This window comes from Saimiri boliviensis, chromosome 18 (assembly GCF_048565385.1).
Source record: "Saimiri boliviensis isolate mSaiBol1 chromosome 18, mSaiBol1.pri, whole genome shotgun sequence".
Classification (NCBI taxonomy): domain Eukaryota; kingdom Metazoa; phylum Chordata; class Mammalia; order Primates; family Cebidae; genus Saimiri; species Saimiri boliviensis.
This window is the reverse complement of record NC_133466.1, coordinates 27,175,440-27,198,037: the sequence shown is the minus strand read 5'-3', so window position 1 is coordinate 27,198,037 and position 22,598 is coordinate 27,175,440. Positions and strand designations below refer to the sequence as shown.

General features: G+C 35.6%; 1 protein-coding gene across 5 annotated transcripts in view; it reads right to left on the bottom strand.

Annotated features, from left to right (window-relative positions):
* The window catches only part of SAMSN1 (SAM domain, SH3 domain and nuclear localization signals 1), a 330,513-nt gene that overhangs the window by 80,031 nt on the left and 227,884 nt on the right, over window positions 1–22,598 (bottom strand). For all 5 annotated transcript variants that reach the window (XM_074389483.1, XM_074389480.1, XM_074389481.1 and 2 more), the window contains 2 exons: window positions 16,426–16,552; window positions 14,693–15,045 (listed from right to left, as the gene is read on the bottom strand). In XM_074389483.1, the coding sequence (XP_074245584.1) occupies window positions 14,693–15,045; window positions 16,426–16,552 (480 nt within the window). The remainder of the gene's footprint in view (window positions 1–14,692; window positions 15,046–16,425; window positions 16,553–22,598) is intronic.

The following is a 22,598-nucleotide window of genomic DNA, read 5'->3' as shown; positions in this document are numbered from 1 at the left end:
TCTTCATATTTCATATGTTGGTGTTATCCAATACGAAGAAACACACACATGCACACCACCTGGAGACCTATTATCATGGTTCAAACATCTTACAACATAGAGATCACGACCAAACAATACTGGAAACTCTTACTGAAGTAAGTAGGCTTTATGATTAGTAAACTAGGCATTTTCTTTGATCCTCTGACAGAGGAGATGACTTTTGCTCCTCAGTGATTGGGTTGAATGCTATGTCAGGGGCCTTAGGGCATATGGAAGTGGTATTGACAGAGGGTTTCATGGCTCCTAGAATCAGAAAAAGGCAATCCACAAAAACATCCGTACCAGGGAGGCATTGTCAGAAGAGAGAATGGAAAATCACAGCAAAAAAAAAACATAAAACAGACAGCCATAACTAAGAAGAAGTCGCACAAGTAAGTCAAGTGAATGCATGGTTTTTAATCCAGCTTGGATGGCAAGCTTGGGGGAAAAAAAAAAAAAAAACAAAAACAGAATCGGATTTTATTTACATAAATACCAAAAAATGATTATGTTAAAATGATAAAAATTATTTAATTCAAAAGCATTTTGTAAAATCTGGAAGATATATGGTAAGTAACATTGTGGTTTGTTTAATACCCTTTGCTTGGGGATTTTTCTACTCCACAATTCATAAAAAGTCCCAAATACTCTCTAATGGGATTTTTAGCCTAGTCGGTTGGAAAGTACAAAACTACCTCTGAGAATTTCTCCACTGCACCCATTAGAGGCTCTGTACACTCTTCCAGCTGATCATAAAGGCCTTGAGTACTGAGCATTACCAAGGGACACCCAGTCCATTCCTGGTGTCCTTTTCTCTCTTCTGTGTTCTCAGCATGACGTCCTAAGGTGATGTGTCTTACAAGAATGGGACTCAGAAGACCTTGACTGAAATCCCAGCTCAGCCCTGAAACTGACTGACCTAGGGCATGTTCCTCAATCTCAGCACCCTGTTGCCTGTCATCTGGAAAGCTGCATCGCCTACTTTACAGGATCGTTGTGCCTTCTGGATTTAATAACTTGTGAAAGTGATACACATAGAAGAGATTCTCAAAAAAGACTTCTTGGATAGGTGAAAACAAAACTAAAAAAATCAGAGAATAGTAAATGCTGTTCCTCTATTCAGAGATTATTCTCCAACTTTGGTGAGCATAAACATCACCTAAGCAGGGTGTGAAAAGATGTCCATCCTAGAAATTCTTATATAGTAAGTCTGGATTAAGCAAACATTACTAATCATGGAACTGCACATTGAGAAATATAGCTTTAGAACATAGTATTCTATCAAAATTGTAAAACCAAGATTGTTTTACTTGAAAATATTAGATATGCAGTGATTCTTTAATGACATATCTCTTACTTAAACATTCAGGTTTATAAGGCCTTCGATTCTCAATTAGAGTTAGTTCTCTATGTTCCCCTCATAAATAGAACTATAACCTTCCTCATCTAAGTAGCACTGAGTTCTAATAAGTGTGCCACTGTAAGATAGCCAAGCATGGAATGATGATTGAAAAAAACTCACATATTGTTTCTTTCCTATTCATTTTAAAACCAGATAATAAAAGTGGTCACCATTTTGCCATATAAGGTGCTGAGTTCAAAAATATTTTCACAGGAATCAGGTCTTTCCCCTGGTAATGGCTTAGCATAATCTACAATTACCTTTCATTCCTTTATAAAGTTGATCCATGAATATTTATTCATGGAAGAGGTCTTAGTGGCCATCTAGTACTATCCATTTATTTTACAGCTAAAGAAATCCTAGCTAATATCAGCTGGCTTGTCCTTCAACCCAGAATCTTCACAAATGAAGATGTTTCCCTCCCAAGGTAAGCCAAGTCTACACTCAGAAAGATTTCCCCACTGAACCTGACTTTGCTATCCAGTGTTAAAAGAGAATCTAGTGTTTTAAATCATAGTATTAATAGTAATTCTTTCATGTAAATAAATGCAGCAACTTTGGATTAACCTCCTTCACAGTATCTCACTGATGATATAAGCAAGCAGGATGACAGATTCATTTCACATAAAAATACACCCCCTCAAAATAACAAAACTAATCAGTATTCATTTTACTTCAGATCCTGAAATTCCAGCATTTAAAAAAATATTAAAAAGGCCAGGCACGGTGGCTTCATGCCTATAATCTTAGCAATTTGGGAGGCAGGGAAGATCGCTTGAATCTGGAGTTCAAGACTAGCCTAGGCAACATAGTGAGACCTCATCTCTACTTAAAAGAAAAAGGGGGAAAAAAAAAAAAAAGCTGGACATGGTATTGCATGCCTCAAATCCTGTCTACTTGGGAGGCTGAGGCAGGAAGATGGCTTGAGCCCAGCAAATAGAGGCTGCAGTGAGCTATGAGTACACCACTGCAGTGCAGCCTGGGCAACAGAGCAAGACCCTATCTCTAAACAAAAATGAAACACATTTAAATGTCACTTCTTCTGGAAAGGTAATTCTCTCCCATGTTCCATGGTAAAATAAATGAATTCATTTTGGCTACCTCCTGTTTTGGGGTATTTTCCTATTTTCCTTAGATGTTTACAAAAAAATTAGTGCAGATAGTATTTTTAATCTTAACCCTCATCTGCTCTTTTGATAGATTTCTTTTCCCAGAATTTTTTTCTGTTAACCCAAGTCCACACAGCCAGAAAAACTCTCAAGAACTCTTGCCACCAATTCTTCTTTTCAGTTGTACAAAGCTTTGAAAGTTATTGATTCTGCAAATGTGAAAAATTAACTTCTCAAAAAATAGCACACATAAAATGGGAACTGGCCAAAGAAACACAAAGAACATTGTTTTAACTGGAAGTTCTATCATTAACTGCTACAACTACTGTATTCCTGATACCTTTTTTTGCAATATATTTATTACTATATGGTAATGGTTTAATCTACTCCATACAGAGTGCAGTAGGAGCTTTCAATGGCCTCAAAATATGATGGTTGTTGCCACAAACAACTAATCTAAATTCCTTGTAGATGGTAGGCCTAACTTTTTTTCTAAAAGGAAGTAACTCTCCTCTAAAAGTCAAATTTGTTTTTAAAACTGTGGTGTCTTTAACCACTTTTTCCCCCCAGTTTTTCGGTTGACACGTTGTCATGAGTTACAGTGGGTTGCATCAATGATTCTGGGTTCTTACAGAAAATATTTTGTGGTGGTTGACTATCACATACAAGAAACTAAGTGCCCTTTGTGGGTGACTGCGCAGGTACCTCTGATTTCCTGCCAAATCATTCAGAATGCCGCAAATCCATTAAATCTCTCCACAGGGAGGAAAAAATTCCCGCATTCTAGAGAGAAAATTTATGAGTTCATTTCAATCACCACAAATGAAAGCCACCCTTAATATTCATTAGAGATTTTACAGTGGCAATATGCATTATCTATTCGTATGCCCCTCTAAAAGGCCAATTTCCCTTGAAACCTTGCATGGCTCCAAGCCACTCTTTGTAGAAACAATGGCCTATGTCCAAGTGGAATCAGGGGAGGCAAATGGATGACATTTCCTTATCCATTGGTAATAATTCCACTAAGCCACTGTGGTGGCTATGAGTTTCTGAGTTTTAAAAATTAAAGGACAGATTTGGAATGTGCAGTGTGTCATTGTATCACTTCTCTGCTGTCATCTGTGACCATATGTCTTAAATTGAATAGAGCTTTTTGGTTGGCATCACAAGAGATGACCTCTGAAACTGACATTTCTTTCATTTGGAGAAATGTATATGTCAGAGACATAATTCTATAAGCCTGAGAGCTTTTCATTAATCTCCATCTTTTTACCACCATAGTTCAAGCCACCACCATCTTTCATCTATTTTTCCCTTCAAATCTATTTTCTTCACTGTATGTAGAGTGATCTTTCCAAAACATCAACTTAAGCCTCATACCATCAACAAATCAACAAGAAATATCAAAATAAACCCTTGGCTTTGAAAAGTTTTTGCACAGCTTCCTCATTGCTTATAGGGAACACACAGCAAAACAGCATAACCTATAAGGCCATGTGTGGTCTGACTCCTTCCCCAGACTTACCATATCCTGCATCTCCTTGTTTTCTCTCCCAGCCATCATGAATTCTCATTCTCCTCATTTTGGGTTAGTTAACTCTTCTCTTCCATCACATTCGACCTTAATCATCTGAAAGCATTTTCTGATTGTCTGACTAGGTCAAAAATGCCTATTATTGGCCTTCATAGAACCATGTAACAATGATAGCTCTTATCAAAGCTGCCATTTCATGTCTAGTTTTATTTATGTGATTAAATATATTTTTGTCTCTAATTAGACTATGGGATTCACAATAATTTGTTTCTACCCAACATTTTATCCTCCTTATTTAGCATGATGTAAATACTCAAAACAAATTGTTGAGTGAATGAATAAATCAGTTCTGGCTAAAATGCTCTTATGCTCTGGCTAAAAAATCCTTTCTATGGGTGAGACATAGGCTTCTGATGGGGTTAGGCTTGAGGTGAGCTGCAATAAGGCCATATTTCTAATCCAATTATTCATCAGTATGGTTGTATTTAATAGCTGGGGACCATGAGATGCATAAAGATCTTACACTGAATATTCATAAGGGCTTTTAGAGAGAATTCAACCACTTGCTTTACAACTTCCCAGGAAGGAGAGGGAGCATGAATTTCTTTTCTTCATTTTTCATTCTCTTCTGAAAAAGGTGGTTATGACTGAGCGATATATTATGACTTTGAAATAAAATATCATGAAATGCATATGTGATGTGGCTTTGATAAAATATATGAGAGGGGTTTTAAAAAGCTAACATCATTTTACATATGCAAGACACTGTTCATACAGTGATAATGCGGGAGGTCAGAAAAGGGCAATGGTGATCCCAGCACATGCGCACCAGCCTCATCATCTTTTTGTCTATATTCCCCAGGTCTCATAGGCATGGGGTCACTAGAGTACCCTCAACCCTTTACTCGTTGTATACATTTCAGTGAGTTAGCTCCAGCTTTCTTATTTCCAGGGCTACAATGGGGCAAACTATATAAAATAATCTTAAAAACTACTGGAAACCAGTAATGTAAATTCAGTATGACATTTTCTCATGTAATACAGAATTGCTCAGAATTGTTGATGGCGACATTCTAACGCAAGAACCTGTCTTTGTCAACATTGTGGCCACACAGCTCAGGGAAATACCTGATCTATCACAGATAGTATGCTGTTGTTTACGGAATGACAAATAATTAGAAACATATAATAATAAATTATAATTAAATGGTATTAATTTCCCTTGAAAATAATAGCTTTTCTTCATTAAGTTCCAATTAGCTGTCAGGTACAGTTGATCATGTTACATATATTATCTGGTTCAATTCTTACTAGAATTCCACAAAGAAATCTTTGTGTTTTCCATTTGATAGGTAAGAAACTGAAAATCAGAGAAATGAGGTGACTTAACAGTTACGTAGACAGTGAGTGGAGAGGCCACAGTTGAAGGCCAGGCTTACCTGACTCATGGAGGTTCCACCATATGCTGCTTCTCTTTACTGCCATGGTTATTTATATATCTGCTGCAAAATTTAAAGACAACTTAGTGATAGGAAAGTCTGGACTAAGAGTTAGGAGGATTATGTTAAGCATCAGCTCTGCCATCATGTGCTGTAGGGTCTCAGGTAATTCACTTAATCTTCATGCACCTCCATTTCTCTATCTGTAAAATGGCACTAATGCTTTGCCTAATTCATAGAGCTAGTGTAAAAGCAAATGTGAGCTCCTCTTATATATGTGAGCTAGTATAAGAGCAAATTGTACCTCGAAGGCAGGGTCTCTAATTATCAAGTGGTCAAACTCCTACTTTTAATCAGCACTTTCACATGCAAGATATTATTTTATGCTGCAAATTGAGAGCTGCTGTCCCCACTTTTATAGATGAGATAAGAAAGGGTAAGTTACTAGCGTAGTCTCAAAAGTTACAAAGCCAAGATCTTTGCAGAAAACTTTGGACTCTATGTAGATTTCAGCTTAAAATCCTGCTCTGCCACCTGTATAAATCAGTTATCCTTTTTGAGTTTCAGGTTTCTACCATTAAGATGGAAATAATGATACCACCTTACTGAATCATAATACAATTAAAAGAATATATAAAAGCACCTGAAATAAAGTCAAGTGCAAAGTCAATGGTGACCATGATTATCACAGTGTGTCTCTGTGATGAAAACAAGATTTCAAAGGCATGAACCACTCAAGGTGGCACCTACTGTGTATGTGGTAGTGGGTGGGGTTGAAGGTGATGGTGGCAAAAGCAGATGTCTCACTCCAACCAAGCACTCTTTAAGCAGCATAGACCCTGATCTTCTGCTCCCTTCTACACTCTTACTTAAACTTCACCCATCCATTTTTCAAAGCAGACTTTACCCCTCTGAAATAGCATTTAAAAGGATCTTTTAAAGTACGTATTTTTTGAATGGTGAGACCTCCTGAGAATGAAAATGAAAACTGTGGTTCATGAAGAAGTTTTTGTGGCCCTGAAGTGAATTCATATTCATAGCTGGTTCTGTCTAACATTGTTTGAGTTATGGCTGATGCATCCAGAGACCATGAGGGAGAAAGAAAGTAGATGGGATAGAGGAAGTGTAGTTGTTCAGAAACAAAATAAAACAAAACCCTAAACCTCAAACAGCTTATGTAAAGGAAAAAATAAGGTCAACAAGCATCATCTGAAAAAAAATTGCTTTGAAAAATTAGAAATAAATCTTTATGTACAAATCTTCTTCTGCACATAGAATTTATCTTCCTCTTTGTAACCTTCTGGCCCAAACTATTGAAGACAAAAAGGATCTGAAAAATCACTGACATTCTCCTCCATTCTAAAGATGAGTAGGTGGAAACCCATAGAGATTAAGCAATTTGACCCAAAGAGATCCTACTATGACAGAGCTAAGCTCACAGCTGACTCCTCTGGCTTTGAGCAGTATTCCTCTGAGGGTATAACAGCCTCTGAGATGCCATCCTACACATGCAAAATATGTCCTTTCTATCGTGTGCTTAGGGATATTTGAATTATGAACATATTTCTTTTCAACAAAAGAAAATTTGGCAACACTTGGAACATTTGCCAAGGCTCATTATATATTCTAATGAGCTAATTCAAATGTTCTAACATCCAGGCCTTTCTCTTGCCAGAGATTGACATCCAGGTTTGGTGATTTGCTTGCTTCTGTTGAAGCATGCAAGAGAGGCTCTAAGTAAGAAGGACATTTAGGTCTCTCATAGCTAATGGGCATATTGGGTCCCCCTGAGATTGTCCATAGTTGTCTTCCACCTTCTATTTGAGAATCCAGTGAAACAAATTCCAGCTGTCTTGTGAAAGCCAAAATGTAGTTATAATCGATTATCATGGATCCTGTTTCATGATCATAAGAACTAATATAAATCATACACATTTTATCATGAACTTTAGCAAGATTTTACTATAAGGAGTACCAATTCAACTTTCTCCTTAATATGATGCACTTGAGTAAACAAGCCCAGAGTGAAAACATGCAAAGAGAGAAAAGGAGCAAAACCCTTAGGGTAATTCATGAAGAGGAGGGATTCTTATTTTCCGTAGCAATTCTAGAACTAGATCACAGGACTCCTATTTTCACTTATGCATGAAGTTTGTATAATTTGGAGAAGCCAAACATCAACCCAAATAATTTGATTTGTTTGAATGTTACATTGCTGTCCCTCAGAAGTCTAATTTAATAATATCCTTGTTTATCCTGGGTTTCTAGACTAATACTTCACATTTAAAGAGAAATTACATTTTCTCATTTTATCTTTATTTTTATTGTAAAAGATTTTATTGGAAAAGACAGTTAAACATTTTATGCACATTTACGATTTACTTTCTTCATATTCAACCTAAGGAATTTCCATAAACCTGACATCTTCTACTATTATATTATCTCGTATTTTATGTGTTTATTCTATAAGCTCTTCTTTATCTAATAAAAAATGTGTTCTCATGTCTGGTGAGATCTTTTTTCAGGCTTATTTTACATACAAGTAATACAAAGTGTTTGTCTTTTTAGTGAATTCTTACACCAAAAATTCTTCCTTTTTACCTTTTTATTTTAATAAGAGCCCATAAACTCCCTTGTCAACCCCTTCTCCCAACATGCACATATACTTCTAAGCTCCCAAGTTCATAGACTGGATGGCTTAGGAGGCACTTTACATAAATTTGCTAAATGAGTGAATGAATGGATAAATAAATGAATAAGCTATTGCAGAATCTCCTATTTTTTTCAAATTCTTCTCTTGAGTAAATGCTGATTCTCCTTCCATCAAACATTAAATTGGCCATAATTAACATTTGGTCATAATTAATTATTTGTTCTTGCTCGCTTTAAGTTTATAAAATTATTTTTAGAATTTTGATTGTCAAGTATATTAATTTTAGTACAGAATGTAGTAAGTATAGATATGTTTTGGCATTTTTCTATCACATTTTCCTATTTATTTTTTTGAAATTCCCAGTCCAGATTGCTATTTATGATGCTTTCCGTTCCACACATGTTCCAAATATATTTGCTGAAACTTTTTACCTTTCCATACCACTATAATTTCACTGCAAAAAAAAAAAAACAAAAAAACAAAAAAACAAACAAACAAACAAACAAACAAACAAACAAAAAACTTAAAGCTGTTCCAACAAATAGGTTTTGATGTCTTGGAGTTGAAACTCAGGGGTGTTAAATTATGAGGAATTATGCATTGGTAGTTCAGAGTCTACATTCTTCCGGGTGGATGTGTGAGTTTTCTTCTCAGTATGTCTTATTATTTACCAGGTCCAAATAATACTACCCACCACAATTGGGAACACAGAACACAGAGGTTTTTTGGCAGAAGCCTAACATCACTAATGAACAAAGAAAATGAGAATAGAACCTGTGAAATTTGTTTTTTTCCTTTTACCTAAACCATGTGCTTCCTTACTCACTGTCTTTTTTACTGATCCGCTCTAGCCTTAATTCTTTTCTTGCATTTTTCTGTTGTTCAAAGTCTACGTCATGGATTCTTACTCATTCATCTACACTTTTAAACTTCACTACTATTCATCAAATAGGCAGAGAAGAAAGAAAGGCCGAAATGAGGAAATAGTATAAAGATATAAAGATGGAAAAATATATCATTGTGCTTGGTGAAAGGATAATACTCACTTTGCCTGTAGTAAACAGTGTATAAAAAAGGCTTGGGTGCTTCTGGTTAGAGGGAAGATTAGGTGAATGAGTTTAGATTTGACCCTGTAGGTTGTGGGGAGATGCTTAAAGGTTTGTGAGGGGAACAGCAACATACTAGATTTGAGCTTCAGGATCATCAATCAGGGTAGTATTTATCAGTTAGAAAAGTCAAGAAAATTAAGCTGTTACATTAATCTGGTAATGCTGTGTCATGCTGACTGAAGGGGGACGACTAGGGTCAGAAAGACTGAGGGAGATTGCCAAGGGAGAGAACAGAGAGACAAAGGGGAGGATAGGCGCAGATTAACCTGGTTATGCCGTCTGTCTCTCAGAGACCTCTGGTTTTCTCAAAACGTATTGAAACTCTTATACAACTTAGCAGTGAAGCTGTGTATCCCAAGAGCACTTTCCCTTGTCAATAATTACATCCACTGCTGCCCATTTAAACTGAAAGATGAATTATAAAACCTTTTGCTGCTTTTCTTATTGGTTAGCATTAGCAGACCTCTTGTTCCTTAAACTGAAACGGTGGTGTAAAGAATTTTTCCATGGCCCACATGGTTTGTCACCATTGTGATGAATTCATGTAAGATTTCAAAAAGCCTTCTCATATTCACCTTATATGTCTCTAAGTACAGCCTTGTTTATTTCTCATATTCAGATGCTGTATATCAACTTGACTCATTTTTCTTTGATTTTTGTTATATGATTCTGCCTCTCACTATTATAATTTTCTCTATACACGATGTTTGAATTCTTTTACAGGCAGGTCTCTGTTCTGTTCTTTTGGGTCTTTGACTTAGCCTCTTCTTGAAAGATCTTTGGTTAGTTACTTTTTAAAAATTTTCACACTATTTTTATAAAATGGGCTTCAAAATATTTTAGAAACTTGAGGACAGGGATGGATTTTTTTCTTGCTTATGTCTAGATTGCATCAATTTCTAAATATTATAAAAATAATTTAGGACAATCGCTTGAACCTGGGAAATGGAGGTTGTGGTGAGCTGAGATCTCGCCACTGTACTCCAGCCTGGGCAACAAGAGTGAAACTCCGTCTCAAAAAAAAAAAAAAATTAATTTTTTTTTCAGAAAAATTTGTTTATCCTTATAAATCTGAAACAGTCTCCCAGGTTTTAAAAAATATATGTTATTTAAAAATATATAAAAGGAAGATTTTCTCTCCTTCACAGCTCAGAAACGCTATCCTTTCTTACCCTCATTCCCTACCAAGCCTATGGCTCATTTTCCTCCTTTTGTTAAGATGTTCCATGCTCTTAGCTTTCAGAGCTTCATAAGTACTCTTCAGTTATTCTTCTGATAAATTGATTCAAAACGCTTGGCTTCAAAGATTATTTTTGGCTACCTGCACTATTCCCTTTCTTAAGATGCATCTGAAATCCCCTGTCAACTCCACTCATCTCAGATGTTACACAAGATCCTCACCCTTAGTTTTCCCTTGTCCATTTCTCTTGTGGAGTATACCCTTTCATAAATCTGATCTTTTACCTTTCAGTTTACATCGATTCCATAATCACATACATTTATTCACTCCCAGATCCCACAGATATTACAAACGACTTAACTTCATGCTAAACATCTCTGTGTGTCTCGTTTTCCTGTTGACTTCTGTGAAGAGCCCTTGACAAATAATACATTTCCTTGTCTGATTCAGTTTGTTTATAGTATCTCAACTGAATAAAACGTTCCAATCCTAACACAGACTGCTGGATGTTTTGATTTTTGCAGTACATATTACTTACTATAGGTGAGTCCCAACACTATTTCATTAAACTTTTCTAATAGATATCAATAACGTTGCTTAATTAATGGGTGTTTTTGGTATGCAAAGTCACTTAGAGGAAAGAGAATGAGGACTGAGACCACTGTACAGAATTGGAATTGGTGGCTGAAAGAGGTAAGGATATTACTCAAGCTCACTCTGCTGGCAATGTCAGAACTGCATTCCATCAGTCAGCACTAGCCTTGAGAGTGGGAGCGTATAGTGGGATCAGCAGGAAGCATACCAGGGTAAACAAGGACTTTTTCAAAGACAAATTAATTTCGGACCACCTAAAAACTCTGATATAATAATGGAGTCAAAGATACCACGCGGGTTACGAGGTCTGGAGTTCAAGGCCAGCCTGGCCAATATGGTGAAACCCCATCTCTAATAAAAATACAAAAATTAGCTTGGTGTGGTGGTGAGTGCCTATAATCCCAGCTACTACGGAGGCTAAGGCAGGAGAATCGTTTGAACCCGGGAGGCAGAGGTTTCAGTGAGTCGACATCACTCCATTGCACTCCTGCCTGGGCAACAGAGTGAGACTCCATCTCAAAAGAAAAAAAAAAAAGAAAATGCACACACCAGAATCTACTATTTCTAACATTTCTGAAGTCAAGGAGAAATGAGTGTCCTTGTAGATTGGATTCATTTCCCATGAAATGTGGGGTTTAGGCCCAGCTCCATCATATCTGCATATGTTGGCACATACATTTTTAAAAATATGATCACACTCTTACCCTTTTAAATTGCAAAAAATGTCGCCTCTGACTACCTGCCATTAATAGTAAGTAACTCTCATTACAGAAGCACATCTTTTAAACCCCAATACTGCCTCTGTACGTTCTATAATATGAAAGTTAAATAACCCAAATAATAGCCCTGCAATTACTATTGAAAAAAAATCCAGCAATGCTAAAATGAAACTGGTTATTTTTCACTTGTTGTTGTTATAGAATATATGTGTAGAATACAAAAATCATCATTTCCACTCATACGACTTCCTTCACTTTAGTGTCTCAAGTCCCGGAGTGTAAGTGGTCTCATTAAGTTTACCAAACCAATTTAACTCTAACATGTTCTTGAACCATCTCTCCAAATCCACTGAGGCTTTTCTGCCATGAATGCTGAACAGTATCATCTGAAATTCTGAGCATTCTGTAGATATGTTTGACCTTCTGCAGATAAAACTCACTCAGTCATTGTTATATATTAAAACAACCAAAACTACCTAAAAAGAAAAATATGACTATTGTGTATTTACCCAAATCTACACACATCCATAAACTCTCACATATACAAAATAAATGAATTTATGTATAACTGGATTTATTAGAACGAGGAAGGCTTTGGCTGTAAGAACAACTAGAAAAACAAAAAGAAATACTTTATCTGAATCTATGGAAACAAAGTCCACTGCTTTCTAAGCTCTATTTATTTAGACAACAAGTGCAAGTGCTTCTCAGACATTTATTTACTTATTTAATTATTTCTGTTCTGCACTTTATGTTAGAAAATACTTCCTTTTCTCTCTCTCTTTTTTTTTTTTTTGAGATAGGGTCATCTCACTTTGTTGCCTAGGCTGGTCTGGTCTTAAACTCCTGGGATCAAACGATCCTCCCAATTTGGCCTCCCAAAGTACTAGGATTAATGGTGTGAGCCACCAGGCCTAGCTAATTGTTCAGATATTTCTTGAGGACCTGTTATATTACAGGAACTATGGAGGATACAGAGGTAAGTGATTCATAGGAAGTATACAAATACTGACCCACCAGCACAGGTGGAGTATGGTAAGTTCCATGAGGATGAAGGCAACGTAGATATCACTTAGTTCTGTATCCCCAGTGCGTGATTTTATGAATAGCGAATAGTATGTGCCAGTATGTGTTTCAGAAATATGTAATGAAAGAATAATGCCCTCGTTTAGTGTAGACATTCAAAGGAAGGATGGACTACTCTGCCTGGTGTTACCCAGAAAAGCTTTGTAGATGATGAAGTATTTGATCTGAGTCTAAGGGACGAAGGGAGGGGTTCTAATGGAGAGAATTCACATACCAAGAAGAGGCCATCACACAAACACAAAGAGAGGCAGGAAAGTGCGAGACAGCCTTTAGGAAAAGCAAATCATTCACTTTGGCAGTTCAGCATAGGAAATCAATAAGGAAGGCATAGTATACAGATAAGACTGAACAATTAGATTAAAGTCAGACTGATGAAATCCAGAAACGCCAAGTTAGGGAGTCCAGATTTTATTCTTGAAGAAAGCTTGGACTATTTGTGTTCAGATGCTTATATAACAGCTTAGCCACTTGCCAAGGAGTCATCAGCCTTGATCCTGCTTCTGAACCTGTCAGAGGGTGTCATCAGAAGCACATCCTAATTACATTACCAGCTACTCTCTAAGAAGCTGCTCAAAGAGAAAACCTGCAAAATGCAGCAGTCGCAGAAGAGAAGACGAAGACTAAAGAAGCAGGAGAGACATTTAGAAATGAGTAACCTTGGTCAGTTTCATCACTTCCTAGTCTGTTATCAGACACCTGTTATATTTACCATGGTACTTCGAACACAAGTTGCTTTAGTTCTAGTTGTTGGAGACTCAATGCACAAATCTCGAAAGGTAAAAAAAGTTCCAAGAGAGAATAAGTCTCTTCAGGGACCTCTAATGTGTTATAAAATGTAGCCTCTGCCTAAGGAGAGACTGATTCTATGAGCAAAATGGTACAGAGTAGGCTTCCTGGATACACAAAATTGTCCCATTTATTCACTTAAAACACAAATGACCAGGAGCTATAGAGAAATAAAGTTGTAATACATGCCTTGAGCAACTTACAATGAAGTTGAAAAAAAGTTTAGCACTCTTAAGTCCTAGAAAATTTATAATATTTGACTTTAGCTTCTTTACTACTTCCATTTTTCAGTTAAGAAAATTAAGATTAAAAGGTTTAAATAACTTGTCCAAGCAAGAAAAAAAGAAAAGCAAAACCAGAATCCAAATTTGTTTGACTCCAGAGAGCATACTCTTTCTCATGTACATACAGCCTTAGCGTCTGCCCTAGGACATGGAAAACACTACATTGTAGGAGATAAAAGTAGGATCTCTAGATAAAAGCAAGACCTGGGTTGTAGGTCTTGGTTTTACCTCTTGTTAGCTGTCTGACTTTGCACCCGTTACTAACTTTTTGTGCCTCCATTTTCTCAGTGGTAAAATGGGGGAAAATAATATTTCTTAAGGTAGTGTTTCATAATGTAATTCCTTACCTGATAGAGTTGTTGTGAGATTTAAGTGAGAGAATACATACAAAATGCTTAAGAGAATGGCAGGCCTAAAGAAAATGCTCATTAAAATTAGCTATTATTTTTCAGTGAAATTTCCTTATAATTGCAATAATTTAGACAATTCACTGCACATTTTCCTGATTTCAGTCAACACACAAAGTCATCCTTTAAGCAAAAAGAAATCCCTGGAAATATCTTATGCAGTCATTAATTTGTACACAATTGAATATACGAAATGTTAACAGAGGCAAAAGTCACAAGCGTTTGGTTGCTTTTTGGAAAGACAACTCCTGCTCTGGTAACTTTTCTGACACTGATACATTTGACTGATTAGCGTTTTTGTTATCTGTTTCTTTCCTGACAGTCAAAACCCCAGATAAGATGACACATTTCCGCAGTTTGCAAACTCACCCATGAATGTAGGAGATCCATATCTGAGCAGGAAGACTTGAGACGTGTGTGGTGAACACAAGAGGAGCAGTGGCCCCAGGGTCCAACCTCGGCTATTTGGAAATCAACACATGTCCAGAGAGGGTTTTCAGGAAAAGGCTTCCAGTGATGCCATATGTAAGCTTCACCTTCATACCAAGCTAATTTATCTTCCAAGTTGCAGTCATTTAAAGTGTTGGATGTACCCTGTGTTGCAGAAAGAGTATCCGACCTAATCTCCATTTCTTCCTTCCTGCTTGTGCTAACATTATTCGTTTTCTTTTCTTGGGATTTGGTTAATTTCAAACAAGTAATCAACGTGTCATCTTCATCTTCTGAATGGCAAATAAACAGGTTAAAAACCATTATCATAATTCTTTACATATAGAAATTATACTTCCCTTTCGGTAAGAAAAATAAGTGAACCACACTGGATAAACCAGGATGTCATTCAATTTTACGAAATTATTCCAGCAGCATTTCTTTAAAGAGTAAGCTATTCTGCACTATAAAAATTTTTTTTTTGTAAAAATCTGATTTTTCTGACATTTTTGAAACCATATCTATTCATTAAAGTCTCACTGGAATGAATAGAAGCCACATACAAATAGCATGCTGAAAGATATTTGAGGAAAAAAAATACAATTTAAAAAAACCACCTCTTATAAGATGTTATGTTTCTATTCTTAAATATTTTTAATTTTTAAGGTCATATGTATAATAAAGAATTATAAGGAACACATGGACACAGGGAGGGGAACATCACATACTGGGACCTGTCAGGGGTTGGGGGTTAGGGGAGGGATAGCATTAGGAGAAATACCTAAGGTAGATGGACAGGGTGATGGATGCAGCCAACCACCATGGCACATGTATACCTGTGTAACAAACCTGCACATTCTGCACACGTACCCCAGAACTTAAAGTATAATAATAATAAAAGAAGAATTATAAGGAAACAAATAAAATTATTTGCCTTACTTAAATGAATAAAATTTCAGTGGGTATGGAATGAAATCCTACTGAGATTCTGAAACTGTCTATTTCAATATCAACCTGCCAAGAAATTTATGCATGCAGTGTGTCTCATGGTGAAATCATTTTTAAAAAGCAAAAACGACAAAACAAAAAAGGCATTATCAGTAATGCTATAAAGTTCATTTGTGAGACCTATATGTTCACAATGTGGCAAAGAGTCTGATGAAATTTCTAGTAATATAAAAAACAGTTACAGAAAATAGAAATATATATCACCCAGAGTCTATTGCTCTATGTCATGGAATCCCTTTAAATCCAAATGTTTAATGGGTATTTTTTAAAGATTTTGATTAAATGAAACATGCTATTATGAATAAATAAATGCAAATCAAAGTTGCATGCCATGGACATACTAGTTTGCTAGGTTTACATCAAAATGCAAACATATTGTTTCCTATGGCTAAGGAATGGGAACAGCAGACACTGCTGAGCTTCCTCCATTGCCCTCTCTCAACTGTCTCTGAGCCTGGTCTCACGGGAAGAAGACACGGGGTGTGACATAAATGTGGGGTAAAATTCAGGACTAGATGGGGATGTCTGTTTCAGAATAACTTGGCAATAAAGAAAGAGTCGATGTTTAATGATTATCTTAAGACCCTATCAAAATGGGCTCCATTAATACATGCTTATTAGTTCTCCCTCAAAGGAATTTTAACAGCTATTGAGCTTTTACTTACGGAGGTTTATTAATGTCGGTTTCACCTCATCCAGACTCTGCACTCTGGCTTTCTTGGTCCAAACCAGTTTCTGCAGTCGCTTTAGTGTCCCCATTGATTCCACTGGGTCGCCGCCTGATTTTATGGCCTAGCACAAACACAGCTCAAGGTAAAGACAAATTATTCTTCACAAAAGATTAAATATAAAATATGCTGAGATCATAAATGTGGAAAAGTTAATAATGTGACCTTAAAACCTGAAGCCTGAGTCAATTTAAGCAGTAACTTGAAAGCACACCACATTTTTTTGGGTTCAAAATTGTAAAATATGTTACAACTGACCAGTCATACTAAAGCAGAGTGGTTTTACCATTTTTTTTTTTTACTTCAACATACAGCAAAATGGATTGAACTCAGAAATATCTATAAATGACTCACTCCTGCCCACTGTGAATTAGTAGAAAGATCTTTGCAGTGTAATATAGATGAAACAAGAGGTTCAACATTGCTTTTTGCTAGTAATGGAACAGACTGATAGTATGCAAAGTCTAACTGCTAATATTAGATAAAGCAGAATTTAAGTTGTGTTCATTTTCTTTTTGGAAATTTGTGGGCGAACAGCATTTGTTTCAAGTATGAAAAATTTTCAAATAATGTTTAAAAAAATACGCTCTTGCTTTCTAAAGGATATGTACAAAGTGCCACGAAGAATAGCCACAGTATGACATATTATGTTTTAATATATAAGAATCCCTTGTTTATTATGACAAAGTATGGATAAATTATAATTAACATTTCATTAATGACTCTTGTTTACTTTAAAAGATTCAGGAATGTTTTCCACTAGTTCAGTGTTGACGAATTAGTATTTCTACAGCCTTTACTTATTATTATGAGGACAATTCCTCTTAGGGATTTCAAAATACTTTGGAAATTAACATTTTATGTGCCAAGTTTTATATGAACTGATAAAATCATTGTGTTCTGTTGAATTCACAGGTGTGATGTAATACATATAGGAATACCTCTTCATCCAGAAAGTTCTGGACTCAGAAATATTTCTCCACCTGCTTTTGTCTCATTCTTTCCATTGAACAGCTGACAAATGACATCTACAAAGACACTGCAATTTTCAAAAGGTGAATATTTGCTTCTTCCTCATTAAGGTTTGAATGAGACATACTCACAATAATGCTTTCCAATCCTTTGAAAGAGACTATAAGCCCAAATAAACGTTTGGGAGTGAAGACTGACACGCAACATTTCTAATCTTTATACTCAGCTGTTATTTTTAGTCTTTAAGAATGACTTTGAACAACCAGTATAAACTTGATGTTCTGTCTCTGCAAACTAGCACTTATGTAGGAAATGTGACATTTTTGTCAGAGCAAGCTATACCTTTTCATATTAAATAAATGAGAAAATACTGAAATCATTTTAATCTTTCAGAAAGGACTGTGACGAGATATTCTTAGATATGCAAAATTTTCCCTCTCTTTCCAAAGGCCATGCTCTGTTCAACAGAATTTCTATTGCTGTTTATATTTTGTATTATTCCTCAGTGTTTCTTTCAGCGCTTTCTGAGTTACTTGGTTTTATAGACTCTTTACAACTTTGGAAGAGCCAGTTTCTACTCTTTAGACCCTTCCGGAAATCATAAGATGACATTGCACAACCATTTTTTTTCTTTGCTGTGCTTCTTTTCTTATGGCAACTTCTTCTTGCTACAGCCAAAGCTTAATTGCTCCACTGAAACATGGCAACAAAAATTGCTTTCTCTTCTCCCTTTGTGAAAAAGATTTTCACTTAATATGGGAAAGGTATTATATACCAGGGAAACTGAACTTTCTATAAATGATTTCCCCCAAGAGGAACTAAAGCATTTGGAAGATATCTGAATTCAGATAAGTAAGATCTCATGGCCTAGAGGTTTTAAAACAAATTGACCTTTCATTATTTTTTCACACTCTATTATAGCCTTTCTAAAGCACAATATTGTTAATTTTTGTATCTTTATTCACTTTGAGTTACTAGACATCAGTCTACTGCATTTTATTTATTTTTAAAAATCCTATGTGCCTAGGATTGTGCATGGCTTAATAAATATGTACTGAATGTAAATACAATCCTAACTTTATACATATACACATATTTTATATACCAAATGGAGTATCCATAGTACATTTTTAATACTAGACATGTTACTTTCTAATAGCAAAGTACTTCTGGACAATCTCCTCTTGTTAATAGATACCATATATCCAAGGGATGAAATTTAGTGTTAATATTATTATAAAATAAATAGAATCATTAAAACTATGTATTAAAAAGAAATCCTCTAAAATATTTTCCAAAAAATAACCCTATTTATCTCAATTCTCTTATCTGTTACCTACATATTTGTACTGAATGTGATTAAGTTTTATAGTAACATACCTTTTAAATTCTAAATGTATTCTAAGAAGATTGACCCATAAATTAAACCTAGCATTCAGTAAATCAATAAACTTTTATTGAGCAGCTACTCTACGCCATGCACTGTCTCATATTCTGGGGATATGGCATTTAGGAAGTAATAGGAGACCACTGTTTTTATCAAGTCTAATTCTAGAGGGAGGTGACAGATGATAAACATATAAACAAGTTTAAGACATAAGAATGTGACATAAGAAATGTTATATTAATAATTAACAGGGTGATTGAGTGAGGATGCAGAAGGGGGATTTATTCATTTACTGATCAGGAGGAGCTTCACTTAAGATACATTACTGAGGCCTGAACGGTGAGAAGGAATCAGATATGTAAGATTTATAGATGGTTTTGAATTCAGCAGATGGTCAGAAAGAATATTTCGCCTGAGACCGAAGTAAGAGAAAATGTCAGCCAGGCAAATAGCAGAGAGTAGAGAAGTCTTGGAACACAATACAATTTTCAAAAGTTCTAAAGCTGGAATTCCTGGAATATGCTTAGTATGTGACCATGAAGAGAAAGAAAGGAATAGTATTAAGAGGTGAGCCCAGAGAATAACAGAGATCCTTCCAGGAAACTTCTCTAGAGCAGGTTGAAGAATATGGAATATCTAATTAGAAGACAATACAATTTGGTTTACAGTTTTGTTCTTCTGTTATCTACTGAATTTTGATTTTCCATTTCAATGGACTCTTCCCAATAGCATTCAAATGTGCTTTGTGTCATTCATACTATCTTCACCATCTTTTATTCACTTTTTCTATTCTTTTTCCTAGGCATTTGTCTCAAAATGTTAACTATTTATACTTCCTGTAATTTAATTCTATTAACTTCTCATCCTTTCAATGTATCTCACCTAACAGCTTTCATCTCTGCCATTTCCTTTAAATTGTCCTTGTGGTCCATTCTAAAACTCCTTTACTACATGATATTCAGCAATGTTGACCACAGCAACCTTCTGGAAACACTTGCTTTTCTTGGCTTCTGTGATATCATGTTCCTCTGATTTTCCTTTTGACTTTTTTGACTCTTCCTTCTGTAACTCCTATATGCTGACACCTTCCTTTTCTTAACATTAAATTTTGAAATTGCTTAAGGATTAACCCTGAGCTTTCATCTGATATCACCATCATTCTCTTCTCATGTGCATTCATGCACACACACCACTTTTAACACCACTTATATGCTAATGACTCCTAATTTCTTTCTTTCTCTAGGCCTCTCTGCAGAGCTTCAGACTTACATATCCAACTATGTATTTAAAACCATTTTTAAGCACAATCAGTACTGACCTCTAGACCTGTGCCCCAAATATGATGCTCATACAGTCTTCTTCAACTCAGTGAAGGCCATCTTCATCCACCCAGTGCACATTCTGTAATGAAGAGTTTGGTCTATTCTATCACCAAAATGTACTTTAAATGTTTCTTTTTCTCCATCTCCATTGTTACCAATCTAGTTTAATTGTCTTTCATTGCAACTACTGTCAAGTCTCTAACTGGTTTCCTTTTCACTTTTGTCTTTCTAATTTATAGTCTTCTTTGAAAGATGTACATTTCCAATAAAATGGTAATTATATATAAGTGTAAATGTAATTTTTCATACGTATATATTTAATATGTATCTACTATATATTTCATATATTTATGTCTATAAATGTAAATATCTTTTATTTCATTTTGGTCACTCTTCCTTAAATAATATAAAAATTTTGTTAGAAGTGCTTGGTTAAATATATCTCATTTTCTGACACTTCACTTCTATATTAAGATTAGAGAATAATTTTTAGAAGATAGCATCAATGAATTATTGAACCAGATTAGTCCTACAATCATATTTTATGAGCTGGGATGGAAATTATTAGACAACTAGTCTACCAGACTATATAAAAAATGAGAAAACCCAGAGAAGATAAGTGGCTTACTCAAGGAAAGATAATCTATTAATAATAGAGTTGGGATGGGAATCAAGTATTCTGACTTTTTTTTTTTTTTTTTTTTTTTTTGAGACGGAGTTTCACTCTTATTACCCAGGCTGGAGTGTAATGGCGCGATCTCGGCTCACCGCAACCTCCACCTCCTGGGTTCAGGCAATTCTCCTGCCTCAGCCTCCTGAGTATTTGGGATTACAGGCATGCACCACCATGCCCAGCTGATTTCTTATATTTTTAGTAGAGACAGGGTTTCACCATGTTGACCAGGATGGTCTTGATCTCTTGACCTCGTGATCCACCCGCCTCGGCCTCCCAAAGTGCTGGGACTACAGGCGTGAGCCACCGCACCCGGCCCAAGTATTCTGACTTTTAAGCCAATGTTTTTTCTTACAGTGACTTTAAAGGCCAGCATAATTACTAGTTATCTAGTACTGACGGCCAAATTAAGACCAATCAAATTCAGGGAATTGATTTGGAGGTTAAATATGGTTTTCCAAGACACAGAATAAGTATCAGGTAGGCACTTTCAGAATGGTAGGCCTATCCTCTTAAAAATGAATAATTAAGAAGGAAATATATAAATATATGTGTTTGCATGTATGTATGTGCATACACGTATTTGCTGGAAAGGCATTTACATCTTTTAAATCTCTCCTGATATTATCACTTCCTTTTACAGAAGAAAAATTTAGGCTTACACAGACTAACTAAAACCAGATTGCCCATCTGTCTGAATTACGTTCTCTTTACTCCAATAATGAAAAGGAAGCTGAATAACATGTCAGACTTGAATGAAGTAAAAAACAAAACAAAACAAAAAACCCTTTGTTCTTGCTTTTATTCCTAATTTCTGATTTAGGAAAATTTTCCTCTCTAGTGCCATCTTTAACAAGTATTCAGATAACAAATCCTAGTAATTTGATGTCTATTTCACATAATTTCTTCAACAGGAGAAATGGGGATTTTCAAAAATTAATATTTTGGTTTATTTTTTAAAAAAGCTGTAATGGAAACTGAAACTTCAGGTAGTTTCCTATGTTTTGCATTGACAATTTTCTCTAAATTTCCTGGTCTTATGACTCTGCTTCATTATTAAAACTGTGCCAACACAGAGGTCTTAGAAATTTTTTAATGCTCACATAAATTAAATGAAAAATCAGATTGTAAATTTGTATTAAAAGTATAAACACCACTGTAAGTGGTCTTTTTCTTTCTTTATATACTCTACAGTTCTTAGTTTTCTACAATGAAGATGTATTAGTTCTGTAATTAGTATAATTGGGAGAAAATTTTTTTGTTTGTTTTTTTAAAACACCAGGTCTTGGTCTTGCTCTGTCCTCCAGGCTGGAGGCTGGTATGCAATTGCACTATAAGAGCTCACTGTAGCCTTGAACTCCTGAACTCAAGTTATCCTTCTATCTCAGCCTCCCAAAGTGCTGGGACTACAGGCATGCATCATCATGCCTGGAATTATTTTTATTTATTTATTTATTTATTTTTGTAGAGATGAGGTCTTCCTATATTGGCTAGACTGGTCTTGAACTCCTGGCCTTAACCTCCCACTTCAGCCTCCCAAAGTGCTGTGATTACAGGTGTGAGCCACCACATGTGGTGAGAAATTTCATAAAGTACAAAATGTATTGAGAAGGCAGATTTCAAAAATTCAGTATGTCCCTGCTAAGGACAAAAGTATTCAGTTTTTCTACAATTTGCTCTTAGTCACTTGAAAGGGAAGGTGCCTAGAGACTAGAAGGAGAGAGCTACTTTCATGGTAAAAACAAAACAAAGAAGC